Below are 22,965 nucleotides of genomic sequence, written 5' to 3' on the forward strand. Positions count from 1 at the left end.
CCGTGCTGCTGCTAGACAGTAAGGTCACAGCAACCATGCTGCTGCTGGACAGTAAGGGCACAGCAACTGTGCACCTGCTGGACAGTAAGGTCACAGCAACCGTGCTGCTGCTAGACAGTAAGGTCACAGAAACCGTGCTGCTGCTAGGCCGTGACACTTTTCTAAATCTGTACTACTATATGATGGCCTGGCGGCCTGTCCAGGGTGTCTCTCTCCGCCTGCCGCCCAATGACTGCTGGGATAGGCTCCAGCATCCCCGCCACCCTGAGAGCAGGATAAGTAGTTTGGATAATGGATGGGTTTTTATAAAATGCATTTTATTCAGGAACACTTTGTCATTTCATTTCATGCACGTGCGTACATGAAATGAAACGAAAGGCCGTTCCCACAAGCCCACAACAGTACAACACGTCCAAAAACTACAAGAACACACATATCCAAACCAACACACATACCCAAACTAACAGACACATACCCAAACTAACAGACACATACCCAAACTAACAGACACATACCCAAACTAAACAAAAAAAAATCACTGTCCAAGGGAATGAACGCCAGCCAGGATGACTGTTGGAACCGCCGGTCTGCATGGGCTAGCAGTTAGCTTAGCCTGCCCTGCTCTCCCAGCCATCAAACGAAGACAAAACTTAGACATGGACAAAGACACTGCCTGACGTTACTGGGGGAAGCCGCCGCAAATATGAATTTGCGCCGCCATCTTCCCACACCGGAAGTGGGCGGGTGAAAATAAAAAGCATTTTTAAAGCATGTAGGTTTCAAACTCTTGACATTAAAGTGAATCCCCTCGTGAGCCGTGGCCCCTCAGTCACTCCTGCTCATGTTCACTAGTCAGCACCAGCCTGCTCAGCACCTGACTGTCAGATTAATGGACAGTTGTGACTCTTCCTGTGAGACTATTTTTGGCCATGTTTTCATATCCACTTCCCCTGAAACTGCATCTACGCCAAGTCAGTCCAGGTCTAAACACAGGTGCAGCTGCTTTCAGGTGTTTACCTGCAGCAGTGTAGTCGAGGACACCTGAATATTTAACCAAATGTGTTTAATGGATGTTAGCCTCCGTGCATTTCATCCAGCTGAAGTAAATAATCATATCAACCGCAAGAGCTAACTGTCTGAATCAGTCTTAAGAAGGTCATCATAAAATATCACCGATACCTGACTGTAGACTCTGCAGCGCTGCTAGCCACATGCAGCACTGCTAGCCACATGCAGCGGTGCAGTGGACATTATAATTTCTGCTACAGTCATGTGTTAACATGTAAATCTGCAGGACTGTAAGACAGAAATGCAGGTTTTCTGTGTGGAGGCAGACTGACTGAAGTCCAGCATGTCTGCACAAAGTGTTCCACATTCCAGGAGTGTAGACTAATGTCTAATTATATCTAATCATTAGAAGATAAATAGAAACATTGACTGTGTAGGGACTCAAAACACTAAACATTCAAACACGGCTCATAACAAACCACCTACACACACTTTATCTTTCCGTCTGTCTGCGTCCACTGGAGCTGGCGGTCTGACTGGCTGCACTGGTATGACCGGAATGTTCTTCAGAGGCCAACCAACATCTCCCATTGCACACACACACACCATTAGGCGTGTATATATATATATATATATATATATATATATATATATGTATATATATATATCCAGTGAGTCAAGTAAATTCTTTATAAGACAGTACAAGCCTGTTTCATGCCATAAGCAATCATCAGAAAAGTTTACTTGACTCACTGGATCATTTGCTCCTTATTTGTTGAGCACTTTCCCTACCATTGAGTGTTTCTTTTTTTTACCAACACTGTTGGATTTGACAGTGGAATGAGTTTTTATTGTATTGGGGAAGTAGCGAGGTCAAAGAGAAAGCTATCAGAACCATGGACAGTGCTCTGATGCGGTAAGGTTAACAGACGGTTAATAAAATCAACAAGTCAGCTAATCAGCCACCTATAGCAAGAATGTTGACATAACTCCAGCTGTTATAGGGAAGGTATATATAAACATATCCACAGACATTCAGTGGGTGGCCAGGTTCAGGTGGCAACAGTTTGGAGAGAGAACCCGTTTTTGAGCCTGGTAGTGTGGGCTCTGAGGCTCCTGTAGCGCCTCCCAGAGCACAGGGGGGAGAACAGTCCATGGTTGGGGTGGGTGGGATCTCTGCTGATGCTCAGACCCCTTCGAAGGCAGCGTTTGTGATAAATGTGTTTTATGGATGGGAGCTGGGTACCGATGATATGCTGGGCCGCCTTGACGACCCGCTGCAGAGCTTTCTGGTCTACTGAGGTGCAGTTGCCGTACCACACTGAGATGCAGATGGTCAGGATGTTCTCTATGCTGCAGTGGTAGAAGTTCATGAGAATTTTGGGGCCTAGACGGGCGCCCCTCAGCCTCCTCAGGAAATGCAGGCGTTGTTGGGCCTTTCTCACAAGGGCCTGGGTGTTTGATGTCCAGGAGAAGTCCTCGCTGATGTGGACTCCAAGGAATTTAAAGGTGGAGATACGCTCCACTTCCACCCCATTGATGTGTATGGGGGAGTGGCTGCAGCTTCGAGACCTCCTGAAGTCCACAACCAGCTCCTTCGTCTTCTGCACATTGAGAACCACATTGTTGGTAGTGCACCATGATGTGAGGTGCTGAATCTCGTCCATGTAGGCCGTCTCGTCATTGTTGGTGATATGGCCAATGACTGTGGTGTCATCCGCAAACTTAGCTATTACTTTTGAAGGGTGAGTTGGCAGGCGCTCGTGGATAAAAAGGGAGAAAAGGAGGGGGCTCAGAACACCGCCTTGGGTGTCCGGGTAGCGTAGCGGTCTATTCCGTTGCCTACAAGCATGGGGATCCACGGTTCAAATCCCTGTGTTACCTCTGGCTTGGTCGGGCGTCCCTACAGACACAATTGGCCATGTCTGTGGGTGGGAAGCCGGATGTAGTTATGGGATATATGTTTTAATTTTTTCCCCCTTTTTCTCCCCAATTGTACCCGTACGATTACCCCACTCTTCCGAGCCGTCCCGGTCTCTGCTCCACCCCCTCTGCTGATCCGTGGAGGGCTGTAGACTACCACATGTCTCCTCTGATACATGTGGAGTCACCAGCCGCTTCTTTTCACCTGACAGTGAGGAGTTTTGCCAGGGGGACGTAGCGCATGGAGGATCACGCTATTCCCCCCACTCCCCCCCAAACAGGCACCCCGACTAACCAGAGGAGGCGCTAGTGCAGCGACCAGGACACATACCCACATCCAGCTTCCCACTTGCAGACACGGCCATTTGTGTCTGTGGGGACGCCGGACCAAGCCAGAGGTAACACAGGGATTCAAACCGCCAATCCCCGTGTTGGTAGGCAACAGAATAGACTGCCATGCAACCCGGACGCCCCGACCGTTTTTTAAGTTAATGTGAGTTCTTCTTTGAACTCAGGCATATTTCTGAGGTGGCAATCTGAATCACTCACAAGGGCCTGTTCTCCACCCAACATAATGTTGGGTGGAGAACAGGCCCCAGTGCAAACACACTGCCTGCACTGTCTACTGTATACCATTGTTTATGATAAACATGTTCACACCTGTAAGTTTGACGTCAAGTCAAGTCAATTTTATTTGTGTAGCCCATTATCCCAGTTTACCCGCGACTTTCAAATCTTCTTCACACTTTTGCACAAATGTTTTATATCTGCTCTCCGGTTTCCAATTCTCCTTTTTGTCCTGTCCTTTCTTCGCTTCATCACTGAAAGTTCAACACCAAAACCTGATTTCAACCAACAAGACTATGTGTCTACTATGAGATGGAAAGACAGACGGATGGATGGATGGATCAGTGGATTGATGATTAATTAATTTTTTCAGTCTGGTATGATTTTTTTTTCTTCCCTGCCAGAAAGCAGCAGGGAATATTTGGCGGTCTTGTGAAGTTGAGTTTGTGTATTTGAGGATCTGACACAGCCGGCCGGCATCTAGCCCTGGCCCCCACAGGGGCCCACCATGTGTGAGTTATGTGTGCTGACAGGAGGTCAGCGGTGCTCTACAGTAACATGTAGGACTGAAAAGCAGCCCAGGAAGACTGTCCTCATTGTGTCGGACATACAGACGACTCAGCCAGAACAATGGCTGGACTGATAGTTTGTGTGAGGAACAGAGAGGGTCAAATGGCTGCAAGACCAGATCCATGCATGTGCATACACACACGCACATACATAGATTGCCAATGTGGCTCTCTAGAGCGCATACTCACACACATATGCACACACACAGACATATGCAGAGTGTATTCATCTCTTAAACCTAAATGTGTATATACAAACATTCATTCAGTAATTTCCAACTCCTAACATACAGGCATGTACACACCCACACAGCCAGCAGGACGTGGGTGGACTGGTTGACCCGGCCGTCAGTTCACTGGGAGTTTAGGCCAGTCAGTTTTACATTCAGTAGAGATTTTCATTTTTCTGGGGTTTTTTTCTTTGGCATTTTTAGTCTTTATCTGATCATGCTGCAGACAGAGAGAGAGTGAGAGAGACACACAGAGAGAGCAAGAGACACAGAGAAAGACACAGAGAGAGAGAAAGACAGAGACACACAGAGAGTGAAAGAGAGAGAGAGAATGGAGACATTTGGAAAAAATAATTTGAAAACTTATATAAAGAAATACTGCCAGAAGACCTCTCATCTGAACAAAAACAAAAGAAAAGCTGGGAATACTGGAATCAGCTATAAAAACCAACCAGAACCCACCTGACTACCAAATTTCACTAGAAGAACTAACAGACACACTCCAAAGTCTCAAACCAAAAAAAGCCTGTGGCCCTGACAGCATCAGGACTGAAATGCTCAAACACAGTTCTCTTGAGCTGCAGGAGGCCCTGCTTAAACTGTCCAACCTGGTTCTACAAGCTGGCTGCTCTCCTGACACCTGGAATAGGGGGCTTATATCTCCAATATACAAGAGTGGCGATAAATTTGACCCCAATAACTACCGAGGCATCTGTGTGAGCAGTAACCTGGGGAAGGTCTTCTGCTGTATTATTAATACAGCAGAAGACCTTCCTTACCGAACACAGTGTCTTGAGCAAGACTCAGATTGGCTTTCTACCAAACACCACACTACAGATCACATCTACACCCTACACACCCTAATTAATCAACATGTTCACCAAAAAAATAAAGGAAAATATTTGCATGCTTCACTGCTTTTAAGAAAGCATTTGATTCTATCTGGTACGATGGCTTATATTATAAAATCATCCAAAGTGGTGCAAAGTTCCAGCAGGACAGTTTTTATCCGACAGCTGAAGACTCTACCAGCAGGACAGTTTTTATCTGACAGCTGAAGACTCTTCCAGCAGGACAGTTTTTATCTGACAGCTGAAGACTCTTCCAACAGGACAGTTTTTATCCGACAGCTGAAGACTCTTCCAACAGGACAGTTTTTATCTGACAGCTGAAGACTCTTCCAACAGGACAGTTTTTATCTGACAGCTGAAGACTCTTCCAGCAGGACAGTTTTTATCTGACAGCTGAAGACTCTTCCAACAGGACAGTTTTTATCCGACAGCTGAAGACTCTTCCAGCAGGACAGTTTTTATCTGACAGCTGAAGACTCTTCCAGCAGGACAGTTTTTATCTGACAGCTGAAGACTCTTCCAGCAGGACAGTTTTTATCTGACAGCTGAAGACTCTTCCAACAGGACAGTTTTTATCTGACAGCTGAAGACTCTTTCAGCAGGACAGTTTTTATCTGACAGCTGAAGACTCTTCCAGCAGGACAGTTTTTATCTGACAGCTGAAGACTCTTTCAGCAGGACAGTTTTTATCCGACAGCTGAAGACTCTTCCAACAGGACAGTTTTTATCTGACAGCTGAAGACTCTTCCAGCAGGACAGTTTTTATCTGACAGCTGAAGACTCTTCCAACAGGACAGTTTTTATCTGACAGCTGAAGACTCTTCCAACAGGACAGTTTTTATCTGACAGCTGAAGACTCTTCCAGCAGGACAGTTTTTATCTGACAGCTGAAGACTATTCCAGCAGGACAGTTTTTATCTGACAGCTGAAGACTCTTCCAGCAGGACAGTTTTTATCCGACAGCTGAAGACTCTTCCAGCAGGACAGTTTTTATCTGACAGCTGAAGACTCTTCCAACAGGACAGTTTTTATCTGACAGCTGAAGACTCTTCCAGCAGGACAGTTTTTATCTGACAGCTGAAGACTCTTCCAACAGGACAGTTTTTATCTGACAGCTGAAGACTATTCCAGCAGGACAGTTTTTATCTGACAGCTGAAGACTCTTCCAGCAGGACAGTTTTTATCTGACAGCTGAAGACTCTTCCAGCAGGACAGTTTTTATCTAACAGCTGAAGACTCTTCCAACAGGACAGTTTTTATCTGACAGCTGAAGACTCTTCCAACAGGACAGTTTTTATCTGACAGCTGAAGACTCTTCCAACAGGACAGTTTTTATCTGACAGCTGAAGACTCTACCAGCAGGACAGTTTTTATCTGACAGCTGAAGACTCTTCCAGCAGGACAGTTTTTATCTGACAGCTGAAGACTCTTCCAACAGGACAGTTTTTATCTGACAGCTGAAGACTCTTCCAACAGGACAGTTTTTATCTGACAGCTGAAGACTCTTCCAGCAGGACAGTTTTTATCTGACAGCTGAAGACTCTTCCAACAGGACAGTTTTTATCTGACAGCTGAAGACTCTTCCAGCAGGACAGTTTTTATCCGACAGCTGAAGACTCTTCCAGCAGGAGAGTTTTTATCTGACAGCTGAAGACTCTTCCAACAGGACAGTTTTTATCCGACAGCTGAAGACTCTTCCAGCAGGACAGCTGTTATGGGGCGAGGCCGGTTAGCAGCCGTGTTGTGACTACTTGGCACTTGAGGAGAAACTGGAGCAGGTTGAGTTGAGGATGATGACGGAACTTGACCTGAATACTCTTCCTCCTGCTCCTCATGGCGTCTTTTTGTAACAAACTGAAGCATCCTGCTTTGTTCTGCCATGACTTTTATCTGAAGCTACATTAAAAGCAACTAGCTAGCTAGCTAGCTAGCTAGCGGGAAGTAGCTTCTGTTGCGCCATGAAGGGGGCGGGCTGCACACTGGGTGAAGCAGGACGGGCTGCTCACTATCTGGCATTTGCGAAATGCACTGCCACTCAAACAGTCTGACCAGTCACCGTCATGTGGTGAACAAGAAGCAAGAAACAAGAATTGTTTCATTTTTACAGGTGGTGTAGTCAGACGATGGAAACAGAATTCACTGACTGCTGTTCACCGGATGAGCCTTCTGACTAGGTGGGCCTGAGTGTCAATAAAGAACATCATAACACCCCCCACTACCACTGCCGAAACTGGTGGTGGCAGTGGGGGGTGTTGAGGAGGAGGATGTGGGCTGGTGAGGAAGCAAAGTGTGCCAGCAACGCGTCTCTCTCGCTCTTGTTTTTCTATAATAAGCTGCTCAAGAAATAAAAAAGCGACCGGCCCACCAGGAATTTGCCCGGTGCTCTCTATGACCAGTCCGTCTGTGCTTCATCCAGAGCTGTTGGCGCACGACATGACCTCCAACTCTGTGACATCACCAGTGCCTCAGCTTGTCATCCTGGAAACCGACTGATGCGCTGCAATGGCAGGCTACTAAACAGTGTTGTGTCTTACGGTACAAAACTGTCCCATTATCTTCTATTCAGCGCTTGTGGCGTCACACAACTAACACACAACTCACCAGCTGTCTGCCTTTTCAACCTCTGAACAAATGATTATTGAAAAGGTTGAAAGAAGCATCATGGCCGCGGGCTGTTCCCCACACAGCTTGTTTGTGATATTACGTTTCATGATGTTTTTGATATGGAAAACATCATCAGAAAAGATGGAGTAGGCTTGTAGAAATCCTCCGTGTATCTATCATGTACCTATTCTGTAGTAGTACTGTGTACAGTGGTGATCATGTTAACATGTATCCTGTATTTGTACTGGATATAGTGGTAGTCATGGTAACATGCATCCAGTAGTAATACTGGATAAAGTGGTAGTCATGGTAACATGTAAACAGTAGTATTACTGGATAAAGTGGTAGTCATGGTAACATGTATCCAGTAGTAATACTGGATATAGTTCAAGTTCAAGTACTTTATTTGTCACATGCACAGAAATACTAAGTAAACCATGCAGTGAAATGAAGCGGGGTACTCTGTCTGTCATTGTGTGAAAAGACACAGACCTAGATAAAAGACAAAAGATCGCTACATTTTCCCTCTTTTTTAATTAAAAATAAACAATAAATAAACGATTAAAAAAACTAGCTGTCTCAAGTACGTAGTCATGGTAACATGTATCCTGTAGTAGTACTGTATAAAATGGTAGTCATGGTAACATGCGGTGGTGGGCTGTCAGGGCCTTCAGGGCCCTCTCTGCTGCCTTGTCAAACAAAACACGGGGATCGCTGGTTCGAATCCTCGTGTTACCTGCGGCTTGGTCAGGCGTCCCTACAGACACAATTGGCCGTGTCTGCGGGTGTGTGTCCTGGTCGCTGCACTAGCGCCTCCTCTGGTCGGTCGGGGTGCCTGTTCAGGGGGGAGGGGGAACTGGGAGGAATAGTGTGATCCTCCCACGCGCTATGTCCCCCTGGTGAAACTCCTCACTGTCAGGTGAAAAGAAGCGGCTGGTGACTCCACATGTATGGGAGGAGGCATGTGGTAGTCTGCAGCGCTCCCCGGATCGGCGGGGGGCGGGGGGGGGGCAGCAACTGGGGTGGCTCGGAAGAGTGGGGTAATTGGCAAAAAGTACAATTGGGGAGAAAACGGGGGGGGGGTCCAAAAAACAAAGAAGAAGTGTAGGGCCGTGGTGTGGCCCCAGGGCCACCGGCTGTGAAAGCCGTCTGAACTGTGATGGAGATGAGTCCCTAAAGCACGACACTAAACCAGAACACTGCTGAGTCCTGTCTCTCCTCCAGACTGCAGGAGAAAGAGGCAGCCTTCAGCTCCACACACACACACACACACACACACACACAGGAAGCGTGCTTGGGGAGGTTCCTTGGGGAGCCGCCTGACAGGTTTGGGAGTCGTGAGGTGAATGAGAGCGTTCAGCTGCATCAAACGGTCTTCAGAAAACAGACGAGAGCAGCTCGAGTCTTTTAATCCTGCTTTTCTCAGAACTAGTGACAAGAACCGTGGAGGAGAGGAGCGCCGCTCTGCCGTGCTGGTCAGGTCTGGTTTGGTTGTGGACTCAGTTTGGGCCTCCTCTGCATAACGTGTGATCCGCTTTACTCTGGACGACAACACATCCAGAAAATGTCTGTCAGACTTTCTTTTTCGTTGTTTTCTTTTCCCCCTTTTTCTCCCCAATGTACCCGGCCAATTACCCCACTCTTCCGAGCCGTCCCGGTCTCTGCTCCACCCCCTCTGCCGATCCGGGGAGGGCTGCAGACTGCCGAATGAGAAGGTTAGATGCAGTCATTTGGTGAGCTGGTTAAAAAGCCTGCAGTTAAGTGTGCATATGTCCGTTTGCATATTATATCATACGTCAGACTGGTGGAGCCGCGGGTAATCCATCTCGTGAGGAATGTCTCCAGCAAACATGTCTTGACGCAATGCCAGTGTGTGTGTGTGTGTGTGTGTGTGTCCCCAGACATACTGCAGTGAACTTGGCCGACTGATGGCTGGTTATTTTCAGAATAACAAATCAATTTGTAAGTTTGTTTGAAATATTCATGAGAAGGGGTGTTTACATATCGAGAGAGTCGTTAATATCGTTCTGTTTGCTCGTCTCGACAGCTTTAAGCCACAATGAACAGATTTATAGAGGAGACGTGATGCAAACAACTTAGAATTCATTTCCCTGACCCCTTTAATCATCTTTTATTATCCATTCTTTATCATCTAAAGCAAATACAGAAAATAAAAATAAACTGTTTCAATAGAAAAACAGGCATCAGCACTCAGACTCAGGGCCGGGTCTAGGCATAGGCGAACTGGGCAACTGCCGAGGGTCTAATTGCCACGGGGGGGAGCAGACAGACGGATAAAACATCAAATTTTGGTCTAAATTAAAAATGATTAACATAAAATATTTTAAACTATAAATGGATAATAATAAACAAAAATATATACCTAATTAATTAACAATAATAACCATGTGGCAGTTAAAAGTAATATTGTTTGTTTACAACGTATCAAAATGTGCTTGTTTTGGGGGTGGGGTGGAGGGGGGGGGGCCAAGAAAAATGCTCTGCCTAGTGTAACCTATCCATTTAATGCGGCCCTGCTCAGACTGTTTTACAGATGTATTCACAGGTATGAGTCCATGTCTGTTTTTCAAACATCAGTTTCTATTTCCTGACGTTTTGTTCAGTCTGTCCTCGGGTCTAACCAGCCGTCCAGCGCGACGTGGTGTGTCTGTTTTCCTGTCTTCCAGTGTGTGCAGAGAAGAGTCTACAGTAAGACACGTCGACATTCTCCATGGCTGCTGGTGGAGTACAAAATGAAAGCTGCGATGGGAATCGAACTTGTGACCCGTGTTTTACCTTCCCAGTAGGTGGCCACACACCAGCCTTCGTCTTCTGGAGGGTTTACGTCTCTACGCTGTGGTTCTCTGTCAGACGGTATCGTCTCTAAAACACCGACATGTCACTCGAGCCCGCCGAGCTCTGCGTGTCGGCCCCTTCTACAGCTGAACCCCACCACCCATCCAGGTCAGGCCTGTCTGCTCAGTCTGGACAACCTCCTCTTCCTCTGCCTTCATCCCTGCCGTGCCTGGCTGTGAATATCAATGGGCACCTTCTGTTACTCCTGCTGCCATACTTCTTCACACACCTTTACTGTTGCTGTCTGTACTAGAACTTGCTCTACTGGCATGTGACGTCTTTACTGGCGTGTTCTACTGATATGTCAGTGTACATCTACCGGCACATGATCTGACACACCTACACTAAATGTACTACCTATGACATGTACTCTATATGATTACTATGTAGTATATGTACTACCACTACCACTTCATATAGTGCCACTATATGATGACTACTACTACCACTTCATATAGTACCACTGTCATCACTATGTAGCATATGTATTACCACTACCACTTCATATAGTACCACTGTATGATTATTATGTGGTATAGTACTATTACTATTACTACTTTATATAGTACCACTGTATGATTACTCTGTAGTATATGTACTACTACTACTACCACTTCTTATAGTACCACTATATTATTGCTATGAAGTATACGTACTATTACTACTACCACTTCATATAGTACCACTGTATGATTATTATGTAGCATATGTACTATTACCACTTCATATAGTATTACTATATGATTACTATATAGTATATGTACTAGTACTGCTGTACCACAGCTGTCATACTGGTGTGTTTCTCAGGGTGGTCAGATTCCTTCATGTGAGATGGTTTAACTATGTACCACAGCTGTCATGTTGGTGTGTTTCTCCGGGTGGTCAGACTCCTTCATGTGAGATGGTTTACCTATGTACCACAGCTGTCATACTGGTGTGTTTCTCCGGGTGGTCAGACTCCTTCGTGTGAGATGGTTTAACTATATACCACAGCTGTCATGGTGGTGTGTGTCTCTGGGTGGTCAGACTCCTTCATGTGAGATGGTTTAACTATGTACCACAGCTGTCATACTGGTGTGTTTCTCCGGGTGGTCAGACTCCTTCGTGTGAGATGGTTTAACTATATACCACAGCTGTCATGGTGGTGTGTTTCTCCGGGTGGCCAGACTTCTTCATGTGAGATGGTTTAACTATGTACCATAGCTGTCATGCTGGTGTGTTTCTCCGGGTGGTCAGACTCCTTCATGTGAGATGGTTTAACTATGTACCAAAGCTGTCATGCTGGTGGGTTTCTCCGGGTGGTCAGACTCCTTCATGTGAGATGGTTCAACTATGTACTACAGCTGTCATACTGGTATGTTTCTCCAGGTGGACAGACTCCATCATGTGAGATTTAACTATGTACCACAGCTGTCATACTGGTGTGTTTCTCCAGGTGGTCAGACTCTTTCATATGAGATGGTTTAACTATGTATCAGAGCTGCCATGCTGGTGTGTTTCTCCAGGTGGTCAGACTCCTTCATATGAGATGGTTTAACTATGTATCACAGCTGTCATACTGGTGTGTTTCTCCGGGTGGTCAGACTCTTTCATATGAGATGGTTTAACTATGTATCATAGCTGTCATACTAGTGTGTTTCTCCGGGTGGTCAGACTCCTTCATGTGAGATGGTTTAACTATGTACCACAGCTGTCATACTGGTGTCTTTCTCCGGGTGGTCAGACTCCTTCATGTGAGATGGTTTAACTATGTACCCTTAAGGATGAAAGCAGCCATTGACAAGCGTGTAGCCATGCTAAATAAATCACTTCTACATGAAGCTACTTTTCACAAAGTTAAATTACAAACTGTTATTATTTAACAGATGTTCCTGTGAGTTTGAAAGTACAATAAAGTTGTTTTTTCTTTTCCATTAAACTCAATATGAGACATTTCAGATCAGGTTAACTTCAATTCAAAGAGGAATGAAGAGAAGGATGTCAAACACACCGAATGATAGATGCTGTGAACCTCTGACACAGAGGGTGTGTGTGTGTGGGGGGGGTGTCAAGATGTTGCACAACCCCTTGCTGCCATGACAAGTACTTGCCTGCCTGTCCAGGTTTAACCTTTGACCTCTACAGGATCAATCTAACCCTGTGTTAAACCAGAAACAACTTAAGCAAAGAAAATCCCTGAGAATTAAAACAGATCCTGGATTCTCTTTCTGATAGGAGCACTAAAATATCCCGTGTTCTGGATATCAAAACAACAACAACGATAATAGTAACAACAAAGATCAAAATTATGCTGCACATTTTTTCCTATCGTATGATAGCAGGAGAAACAACGAGTGAAACTAAAGCACACACGGCTCATAAACCAGAATAAACTTGGAACAAACCAATGACCCAAAGCACCAGAACATTCTATATCGGACGCTTCCTGCCTCTGGTCTGAAATGAGGACACACTTCTCCAGCCAAGCCTTTCAGACAGCGGAGCAAAAAGAGTTTTGGGACCCAAAGCTAAAAACACTCCATTCCATTTGATCTTCCCTGTTCCTCTGTGACTGGGAGGCGTTTCAGCTGCGGGGCCACACTTCGGTTTAACTTAGGTTAAGAGAAGTGTTTTGAGGGTCCGCGGTGGTGTGGCGGTCTAGTCATCGACTCTGTGTCGATGCAGTTGCCCACTGGGGACCGGGGTTCGCGCCTCGCTCTCGTCACATCCGACTATGGCCGGACTCGATGAAGCAGCAATAATTGGCAACGCTGTCTTCGGGAGGGGGGCGGAGTCGGCTTGTGTTCGTCACATGAATGCGTCTCCCCAATTCAGGGTCTGCATCCTTCGGAGAGTGCAGGCTTCGCAGTCTATGAAGCCGAATCCTCCAGAGGCTCCTTCCGTATACCGCGTCAACGGTTGTTAAATGGGACGGTCTAGCCTTCAGTGGATTTCCTGGTTGCGTCACCTTATTCTTAGGTCACGATTACTCTTGGAAGTTACTACTGAAAAATGATGGAGCCAGAGCTGCCGCTTTTGTTTTTTTAATTTGCCTCATGCTGGAGGAAGAGGAGATGCGCCGCCATCGTAGCCAGCAGCCGATTTATATCCGGCTGAGAGAGGACCGTGGAGAGGTAAACCTATTATTTTAACCCACGGTAATGTTATTATTAGATAGTTAACGTTAGTCAGTCCTGCAAACCTAGTAGATGGATGATGTGGTGGATAGTGGAGACATGCACCCCCAAACAAACTCTGGGGACCACCCTTGATGAGTCCCACTGGCAGCCAGAAGACACCAGGGTCTTTCTTGTGGCATTCCATCCAGCTCAGCAGCACCGCCAGGGACTCCTGCTCAGCTAATCATGTTAATTATATGTCATTTTAAATATGTAATTTGTAAATAGCAATTGTTTTCTCTAATTTGTAAATAGTTGTAAATTTTAAGACTGTCGCTTAATTATAAATTATAATAAAAGAAAAAAATCAGTCCTTTGTTGTCCGTGAAATGTTTGTTAACCCGTTTATAAATGGTGGTACTTTAGTTGTGAATAGTAAAACGAATAGATAACACATATAACAAAGTAACAATATTATGATTTATAAAACATCTAACATTTTGCACAATAAACTTATTCATAACAATTAATACACACTCAAAAAACAAAAATAAATCAACGCCTCTCTATCATCCTCTCGAGCAGGGAGAAGAGCCTCTCCATCTAACAGCAGGGAGAAGAGCCTCTCCATCCAACAGCAGGGAGAAGAGCCTCTCCATCCAACAGCAGGGAGAAGAGCCTCTCCATCTAACAGCAGGGAGAAGAGCCTCTCCATCCAACAGCAGGGAGAAGAGCCTCTCCATCCAACAGCAGGGAGAAGAGCCTCTCCATCCAACAGCAGGGAGAAGAGCCTCTCCATCTAATGTCACGTATTTCAACAGAAATTTTGAGGTTTTAAGGTCCCCTGAAGTTTAACATATCTGGCGTTAGATGTTCAAATGAGTAGAAACCCAATACTTACATTTATAAGTGAAATCTTGCTCAGCACTTTGAATGGACATTCGTCCAGAGTCCATTATTTTTTTTAGTTTTTGTTTTTGGGGAGAACGGGTGGAGCAGCGGCACGCAAAGAATCTTGGGATATGGAAGTCCGTGAAGGATAGTAGCAGTGGATCCTTCGAAAAGAGGGAAAAGAAGGCCGCACATGTGGGCTGCATCTGATGGAGCCTGCGAATTGGGACAGCCTTCGCGCAACGCTATGACGTAATCGGCGGAAGAATGCACCCTCCGAAGGATGCAGACCTTGAATTGGGACACATTGTGTCGGAAAAAGCAGTGGTTCAGCCTGGATTCGCCTCGCCACTTTCGTGACAAGGCGAATCCTTCGAGACTGCTAGCCGGAGAGATGCAGTTGGCGAACGCATGCAGTACGAGGGTGGGTGTTTGAATTAGAATAGGGAGCGATTGGCCACTAAATTGGGATAAAAAGGCAAAAATCAGAAATAAATTATTAAAAAAATGTGTTTTGTTTTTGTTTTTTACTTATATTTATTGAGTAACAGTCCCGGTCTGTTACTCGAGTCAGGTTATCTAGTAGGTGAGAAAGACCATGGGATTTAACAGTCCCGGTCTGTTACTCAGGTCAGGTTATCTAGTTGGTGAGAAAGACTAGGCGATGAACTATCCCGGTCTGTTACTCGAGTCAGGTTATCTAGTAGGTGAGAAAGACTAGGCGATGAACTGTCCTGGTCTGTTACTCAGGTCAGGTTATCTAGTAGGTGAGAAAGACTAGGCGATGAACTATCCCGGTCTGTTACTCGAGTCAGGTTATCTAGTAGGTGAGAAAGACTAGGTGATGAACTGTCCCGGTCTGTTACTCGAGTCAGGTTATCTAGTAGGTGAGAAAGACTAGGTGATGAACTGTCCCGGTCTGTTACTCGAGTCAGGTTATCTAGTAGGTGAGAAAGACTAGGTGATGAACTGTCCCGGTCTGTTACTCGAGTCAGGTTATCTAGTAGGTGAGAAAGACTAGGCGATGAACTGTCCTGGTCTGTTACTCAGGTCAGGTTATCTAGTAGGTGAGAAAGACTAGGCGATGAACTATCCCGGTCTGTTACTCGAGTCAGGTTATCTAGTAGGTGAGAAAGACTAGGTGATGAACTGTCCTGGTCTGTTACTCGAGTCAGGTTATCTAGTAGGTGAGAAAGACTAGGTGATGAACTGTCCCGGTCTGTTACTCGAGTCAGGTTATCTAGTAGGTGAGAAAAACTATGGGGTTTAACAGTCCTGATCTGTTACTCAGGTCAGGTTATCTAGTAGGTGAGAAATGCCTCCAGACTCTTTCAAACTTGTTCGCATTCCCCTTCAGTGTAAGTGTGATTAACGTTGAGAAAAGCTGAGTGTTGCGAGTTGGGGTTTGTCTGAGAGTAACCCGAGGTCAGAGGAGAGAGTTTGCGTCCGCTTTCTCAGGAGTCTATTTTTAATCGGTGACCTTTGACATCAGCAGACTGAACAACCATGTGGGTGTTAAGACTGTATGAAGGAGGGAAGCAGAGAGGAAACTTCATGTAGAAAAAATATTCAGTTGTTGTCAAACTTGGATCACAGCCAACGTTTACAACAGTTTCACGACGGCAAAGTGACAAATATTAAGATAGAAACATGATTAAATCAAACAAAGTGATAAAATGTGTTCTATCAGTGACACAGACTGAAACAGGGTTGCTTCTTTGACCAAATAAAACAAAGCAAAGCAAGTTGTACACAAGTTGTGAAATCTTTTTAAATGTCGTATAACAGTCATATTTTGTCAGCACACAGGAATGTCAGTGAGATAACACAACTTTCATTCTTTCTTGAAAACAATTATTTTCCCCTTTTTTCTCCCCAATTGCACCCGGGCAGTTACCCCACTCTTCCGAGCCATCCCAGTCTCTGCTCTACCCCCTCTGCTGATCCAGGGAGGGCTGCAGACTACCACATGCCTCCTCCCATACATGTGGAGTCACCAGCCGCTTCTTTTCACCTGACAGTGAGGAGTTTCACCAGGGGGACGTAGCACGTGGGAGGATCACGCTACTATTCCCCCCAGTCCCCCCTCCCCCCTGAACAGGAGCCCCAACCAACCAGAGGAGGTGCTAGTGCAGCAACCAGGACACATACCCACATCCGGGTTTCCCACCCGTAGACATGGTCGATTGTGTCTGTAGGGATGCCTGACCAAGCCGGAGGTAACACGGGGATTTGAACCGGCGAGCCCTGTGTTGGTGGGCAAGGGAATAGACCGTCATGTTACCCAGATGCCCAAACAAATCTTTTTAAACGCTGCTGTATGCTTCATGGGGCCAAGAAACTGTTTTCATTCTATGTTTTTCTTCTTTTATTTCAGGGGAGAATGCTGTAATATGCTGCCTTCATCTTGTTAAAATGATGTTTTGTTTCTTCTCAGTGTTTATATTTCAAAGTGTTTTATTAAAATGATGTTTTGTTTCTTCTCAATATTTATATTTCTAAGTGTTTTATTAAAATGATGTTTTGTTTCTTCTCAGTGTTTATATTTCAAAGTGTTTTATTAGAATAATGTTTTGTTTCTTCTCAGTGTTTATATTTCAAAGTGTTTTATGTTCATCTGTTTGTTTTCACTGAGGTAACCGTCTGTGCTTGTGTGATGAGCAGTGAGGGAAACACCATTTCAACACTGCCCGCTAAACGACATGAAAGCCACCTCTTCAAAGAGAACTTTACCGCCCTGACTATGAAAGGATGAACCTGCAGGAAGGAGAAGAAAAAGGGAATGACAGTGTTTTCTTCAGATTACCGCAACACCCACGGCACCTCAGACAAGTCTGAACCAAGCAGAGAGATGGGGACAAATAATGAGCTGGGATTTCACAGAACTAGAACAAAGAGGATCACTGAACAGGTAAGAGACACAGAAAGCGAGAGAGAGAGAGAGAGAGAGAGAGAGAGAGAGAGAGAGAGAGAGAGAGAGAGAGAGAGAGAGAGAGAGAGAGAGAGAGAGAGAGAGAGAGAGAGAGAGAGAGAGAGAGAGAGAGAGAGAGAGAGAGAGAGAGAGAGAGAGAGAGAGAGAGAGAGAGAGAGAGAGAGTGTGAGATGGGGAGAGAAGAAGTGATTAAAAAAACCATATGATGGCTGAAGATAGAGAAACAGGAGACTATGAGCAGAGAAAATTGGTTTCTGGAGCAAGAAAGGAAGGAAAAGTAGGCAAAATGAATGAGATTGAGAGACAGATACGGTGTAAAGTTATACCTAGTAACCTGATTCTGGCTTTCCTCCACTGTACCAAGACCAAAAAGACCCTTGCACCTCCCCCAAAACCCTCTTGCACCTCACCAAACCGACCCATGTACCTCATCAACAAGACCCTTGCACCTCCCGAAAAAGACTCTTGCACCTCCCCAAAAACACCCTTGCACCTCTTCAAAAAGACCATTGTATCTCACAAAAAACACTCTTGTATCTTACTCAAAAGACCCTTGCACCTCACCAAAAAGACTTACAGCTTTCCGGAAAGACCCAAAGACCTCACCAAAAAGATTCTTGCACCTTCCCGAAAGCACCCTGAGTAAATGTTACTGGTAATATAAGACATGAGAAGCTGTCTCTAGAGAGAGTAACATAATTTGAGTAAATGTTCTTCTGTTGGGCTGATATTCAGTTCGGAGTAGGGAAGACCACATTTACTGATATTCAGTTCAGAGTAGGGAAGACCACATTTACTGATATTCAGTTCGGAGTAGGGAAGACCACATTTACTGATATTCAGTTCGGAGTAGGGAAGACCACATTTACTGATATTCAGTTCGGAGTAGGGAAGACCACATTTACTGATATTCAGTTCGGAGTAGGGAAGACCACATTTACTGATATTCAGTTTGGAGTAGGGAAGACCACATTTACTGATATTCAGTTCGGGGTAGGGAAGACCACATTTACTGATATTCAGTTCAGAGTAGGGAAGACCACATTTACTGATATTCAGTTCAGGGTAGGGAAGACCACATTTACTGATTCAGTTCGGAGTAGGGAAGACCACATTTACTGATATTCAGTTCGGAGTAGGGAAGACCACATTTACTGATATTCAGTTCGGAGTAGGGAAGACCACATTTACTGATATTCAGTTCGGAGTAGGGAAGACCACATTTACTGATATTCAGTTTGGAGTAGGGAAGACCACATTTACTGATATTCAGTTCGGGGTAGGGAAGACCACATTTACTGATATTCAGTTCAGAGTAGGGAAGACCACATTTACTGATATTCAGTTCAGGGTAGGGAAGACCACATTTACTGATTCAGTTCGGAGTAGGGAAGACCACATTTACTGATATTCAGTTCGGAGTAGGGAAGACCACATTTACTGATATTCAGTTCGGAGTAGGGAAGACCACATTTACTGATATTCAGTTCGGAGTAGGGAAGACCACATTTACTGATATTCAGTTCGGAGTAGGGAAGACCACATTTACTGATATTCAGTTCAGGGTAGGGAAGACCACATTTACTGATATTCAGTTCAGGGTAGGGAAGACCACATTTACTGATATTCAGTTCGGAGTAGGGAAGACCACATTTACTGATATTCAGTTTGGAGTAGGGAAGACCACATTTACTGATATTCAGTTCAGGGTAGGGAAGACCACATTTACTGATATTCAGTTCAGAGTAGGGAAGACCACATTTACTGATATTCAGTTCAGGGTAGGGAAGACCACATTTACTGATATTCAGTTTGGAGTAGGGAAGACCACATTTACTGATTCAGTTCGGAGTAGGGAAGACCACATTTACTGATATTCAGTTCGGAGTAGGGAAGACCACATTTACTGATATTCAGTTCAGAGTAGGGAAGACCACATTTACTGATATTCAGTTCGGAGTAGGGAAGACCACATTTACTGATATTCAGTTCGGAGTAGGGAAGACCACATTTACTGATATTCAGTTCGGAGTAGGGAAGACCACATTTACTGATATTCAGCTCAGGGTAGGGAAGACCACATTTACTGATATTCAGTTCAGGGTAGGGAAGACCACATTTACTGATATTCAGTTCAGAGTAGGGAAGACCACATTTACTGATAGATAGATAGATAGATAGATAGATAGATAGATAGATAGATAGATAGATAGATAGATAGATAGATAGACAGACAGACAGACAGACAGACAGATAGATAGATAGATAGATAGATAGATAGATAGATAGATAGATAGATAGATAGATAGATAGATAGATAGATAGATAGATAGATAGATAGATAGATAGATAGATAGATAGATAGATAGATAGACAGATAGATAGATAGACAGATAGATAGGGACAGAACGTGAGGGAGAGAGAGAGAGACCTCTCCGTACTGAGTCATAGTGAAGTGGTTTTTGATCTTGTGAGCTGCTTTAACTAAACGTTTCTTGTAAATGAGTGAATGTCAATGTAAACTTACATCTTCATGTACATGAAGTGGAAATGTAAACGTACACATGGTAACCAGTAAGGTTGGTGTTGATAGGAGTGGTGTGATGTGGGTGGGTGGGTCGCTCACCAGTCGGTGCAGGATCTTCCGGCTCCTGTCGTCGGTGCAGTAGTCAGACATGATGGTTCTGTGGACGAACACCAGTCCATTCAGAACCAACCAGGAGCCAAACCAGAGCAGAGCGAAGACCAGACTTCCTCTGCGGGACCACAGCCTCCCGCCCAGCCACCTCAGCACACACAGGCCACGCCCGCCGCCGCCGCCCACCAGCATCCCGCCAGAGCTGGTCTGCCGTCACCCTGAGACTGTTCCTCCAAACCCTGCTGAGGCCTGCAGGCCTGCTGCTCACGGCTCCTACCAGCTCTCCTGGGTCAGCAGCAGACGCTTCACAAAACTCCAGAGGTCTAAGGCACCAAGATGTCCCATAATGCCTTGCAGAGGAGAAGTCAGTGAGCAGAGTGTGGTGGAGGTGAGTGAAGCGCCTGTCCTCAGTGCAGTTGTGTGGGTGTGTGCGGTGTGAATGGGTGGGTTGTGTGGGTGTGTGTGGTGTGAATGGGTGGGTTGTGTTGGTCGGCGAGCAGCTGAAGAAGCATCTGGTCTCCAGGCATCAGGCTCCTCGCTGCACGGTCACATGTACACAACGTTTAATTCACCTCTCTAATAAAGCCACACCGCTGCGTTTGGACTAGACTGCTGCTTTGTTTTTAGTGCCATAAGGGGGCGGATGCATGACTGGTCGTCCTTCCCATAATGCTTTGCTGTCAGCTAATGTGACGTAGATAAAGAAAACATGGCGTTCGCACGGTGAAGTTGTTCGTTTTGAGCAGATGAAGAACAAATCTCCACAGTTCTGCCGTTGTTTTGTTTTTGTTTGTTTGGTCCGTGTGCAAATGGTGTGCCGACTTGTCTCACTGTAAGCCGACCTGTCTGTCTTCTCTCATCTCTCACAGAAGACACGGAGCTGAATGGACTGACGTCTCCTTCAGAAGACAAAAGGTTTACGTTGGTTTTCTGAAAGCCTTATAAATGGTGAACAGTGTGAAAACTGGATGAATAAGATCCAGAGTCGGTCAGACTCTGGCCTGTCTGTCCTCCTAGTGTCTCCTGTCTACCCCCCGGTGTCTCCTGTCTGTTCTCCTAGTGTCTCCTGACTGTCCTCCTGGTCTCTCCTGTCTATCCTCCTAGTGTCTCCTGTCTGTCCCTCTGGTGTCTCCTGTCTGTCCTCCTAGTGTCTCCTGTCTATCCCCCGGTGTCTCCTGTCTGTCCTCCTAGTGTCTCCTGTCTATCCCCCGGTGTCTCCTGTCTGTTCTCCTAGTGTCTCCTGACTGTCCTCCTGGTCTCTCCTGTCTATCCTCCTAGTGTCTCCTGTCTGTCCCTCTGGTGTCTCCTGTCTGTCCTCCTAGTGTCTCCTGTCTGTCCCTCTGTTGTGTCCTGTCTGTCCTCCTAGTGTCACCTGTCTATCCCCCGGTGTCTCCTGTCTGTTCTCCTAGTGTCGCCTGACTGTCCTCCTGGTCTCTCCTGTCTATCCTCCTAGTGTCTCCTGTCTGTCCCTCTGGTGTCTCCTGTCTGTCCTCCTAGTGTCTCCTGTCTATCCCCCGGTGTCTCCTGTCTGTCCTCCTAGTGTCTCCTGTCTGTCCCTCTGGTGTCTCCTGTCTGTCCTCCTAGTGTCTCCTGTCTATCCCCCGGTGTCTCCTGTCTGTCCTCCTAGTGTCTCCTGTCTATCCCCCGGTGTCTCCTGTCTGTTCTCCTAGTGTCTCCTGACTGTCCTCCTGGTCCCTCCTGTCTATCCTCCTAGTGTCTCCTGTCTGTCCCCCTGGTGTCTCCTGTCTGTCCTCCTAGTGTGCCCCTGTCTGTCCTAGTGTCTCCTGTCTGTCCCCCTGGTGTCTCCTGTCTGTCCCCCTGGTGTCTCCTGTCTGTCCTCCTAGTGTGCCCCTGTCTGTCCTAGTGTCTCCTGTCTGTCCTCCTGGTGTCTCCTGTTACAGGTTGTGTGGATGTTCCTCATGGACACGCTGCAGCTTTGTGTTTAATCCAAACTACAGAGAAAGCGGAGCTTGTGGAAACAACCAGGAGGGTTGATTTCCACTCACACTGCAGGAGGTGTGTGTCTTGGCCCTGACACACACACACACACACACACACACACACACACACACACACACACACACACACACACACACACACACACACACACACACACACAGAGCAGGTGTGTGATGGTAGAGTGGCGGGGTGTGTTGGGTCAGGACTGGTCTTGGCTGGTTGTGATTTTCTTGGCAAACTAAATGAGGAAAAAGATGCAGCATCAGGGAAAGAGCTCCAATAATATGGGGAAAATTCTGCTTCCTCCAGGTGTCAGCCACTTCCTCCAGGAGTCAGCCACTTCCTCCAGGGGTCAGCCACCTCCTCCGGGTGTCAGCCACTTCCTCCAGGAGTCAGCCACCTCCTCCAGGAGTCAGCCACCTCATCCAGAGGTCAGCCACTTCCTCCAGGAGTCAGCCACTTCCTCCAGGGGTCAGCCACCTCCTCCAGGGGTCAGCCACCTCCTCCAGGGGTCAGCCACTTCCTCCAGGTGTCAGCCACTTCCTCCAGGAGTCAGCCACCTCATCCAGAGGTCAGCCACTTCCTCCAGGGGTCAGCCACCTCCTCCAGGAGTCAGCCACTTCCTCCAGGGGTCAGCCACTTCCTCGGTGCCGCTGGAGAGAAGTCATTCCGGGTTTGGAGAAGAGTTTTGTAAAAACAGAGGATCAAGCGGTTTCAGCCTCGTCTCTCAGTGCGGTAATTTGTTTTTTATAAAAGCGTTTCAGTCAAACAGCATTGTTAACGGCAACCAGCCCATCCCCCGTCCCTGGAACAGCTGGAACAGCTGGACAGCTGGAACA

At 46.1% G+C, this 22,965-nt stretch overlaps 1 protein-coding gene across 3 annotated transcripts in view; it reads right to left on the minus strand.

The window, feature by feature from the left end:
• The window catches only part of dipk1c (divergent protein kinase domain 1C), a 60,838-nt gene that overhangs the window by 32,167 nt on the left and 5,706 nt on the right, over positions 1-22,965 (minus strand). The window contains exon 2 of one of the 3 annotated variants that reach the window (XM_056299775.1): positions 20,156-20,517. In XM_056299775.1, the coding sequence (XP_056155750.1) occupies positions 20,156-20,359 (204 nt within the window). In that variant the 5' untranslated portion in view covers positions 20,360-20,517. Of the gene's footprint in view, positions 1-14,607; positions 15,293-20,155; positions 21,067-22,965 lie in introns of those variants that run through there. The other 2 variants (XM_056299774.1, XM_056299776.1) reach the window with 2 other exon arrangements.

Source organism: Lampris incognitus, chromosome 19 (genome assembly GCF_029633865.1).
Source record: "Lampris incognitus isolate fLamInc1 chromosome 19, fLamInc1.hap2, whole genome shotgun sequence".
Classification (NCBI taxonomy): Eukaryota; Metazoa; Chordata; class Actinopteri; order Lampriformes; family Lampridae; genus Lampris; species Lampris incognitus.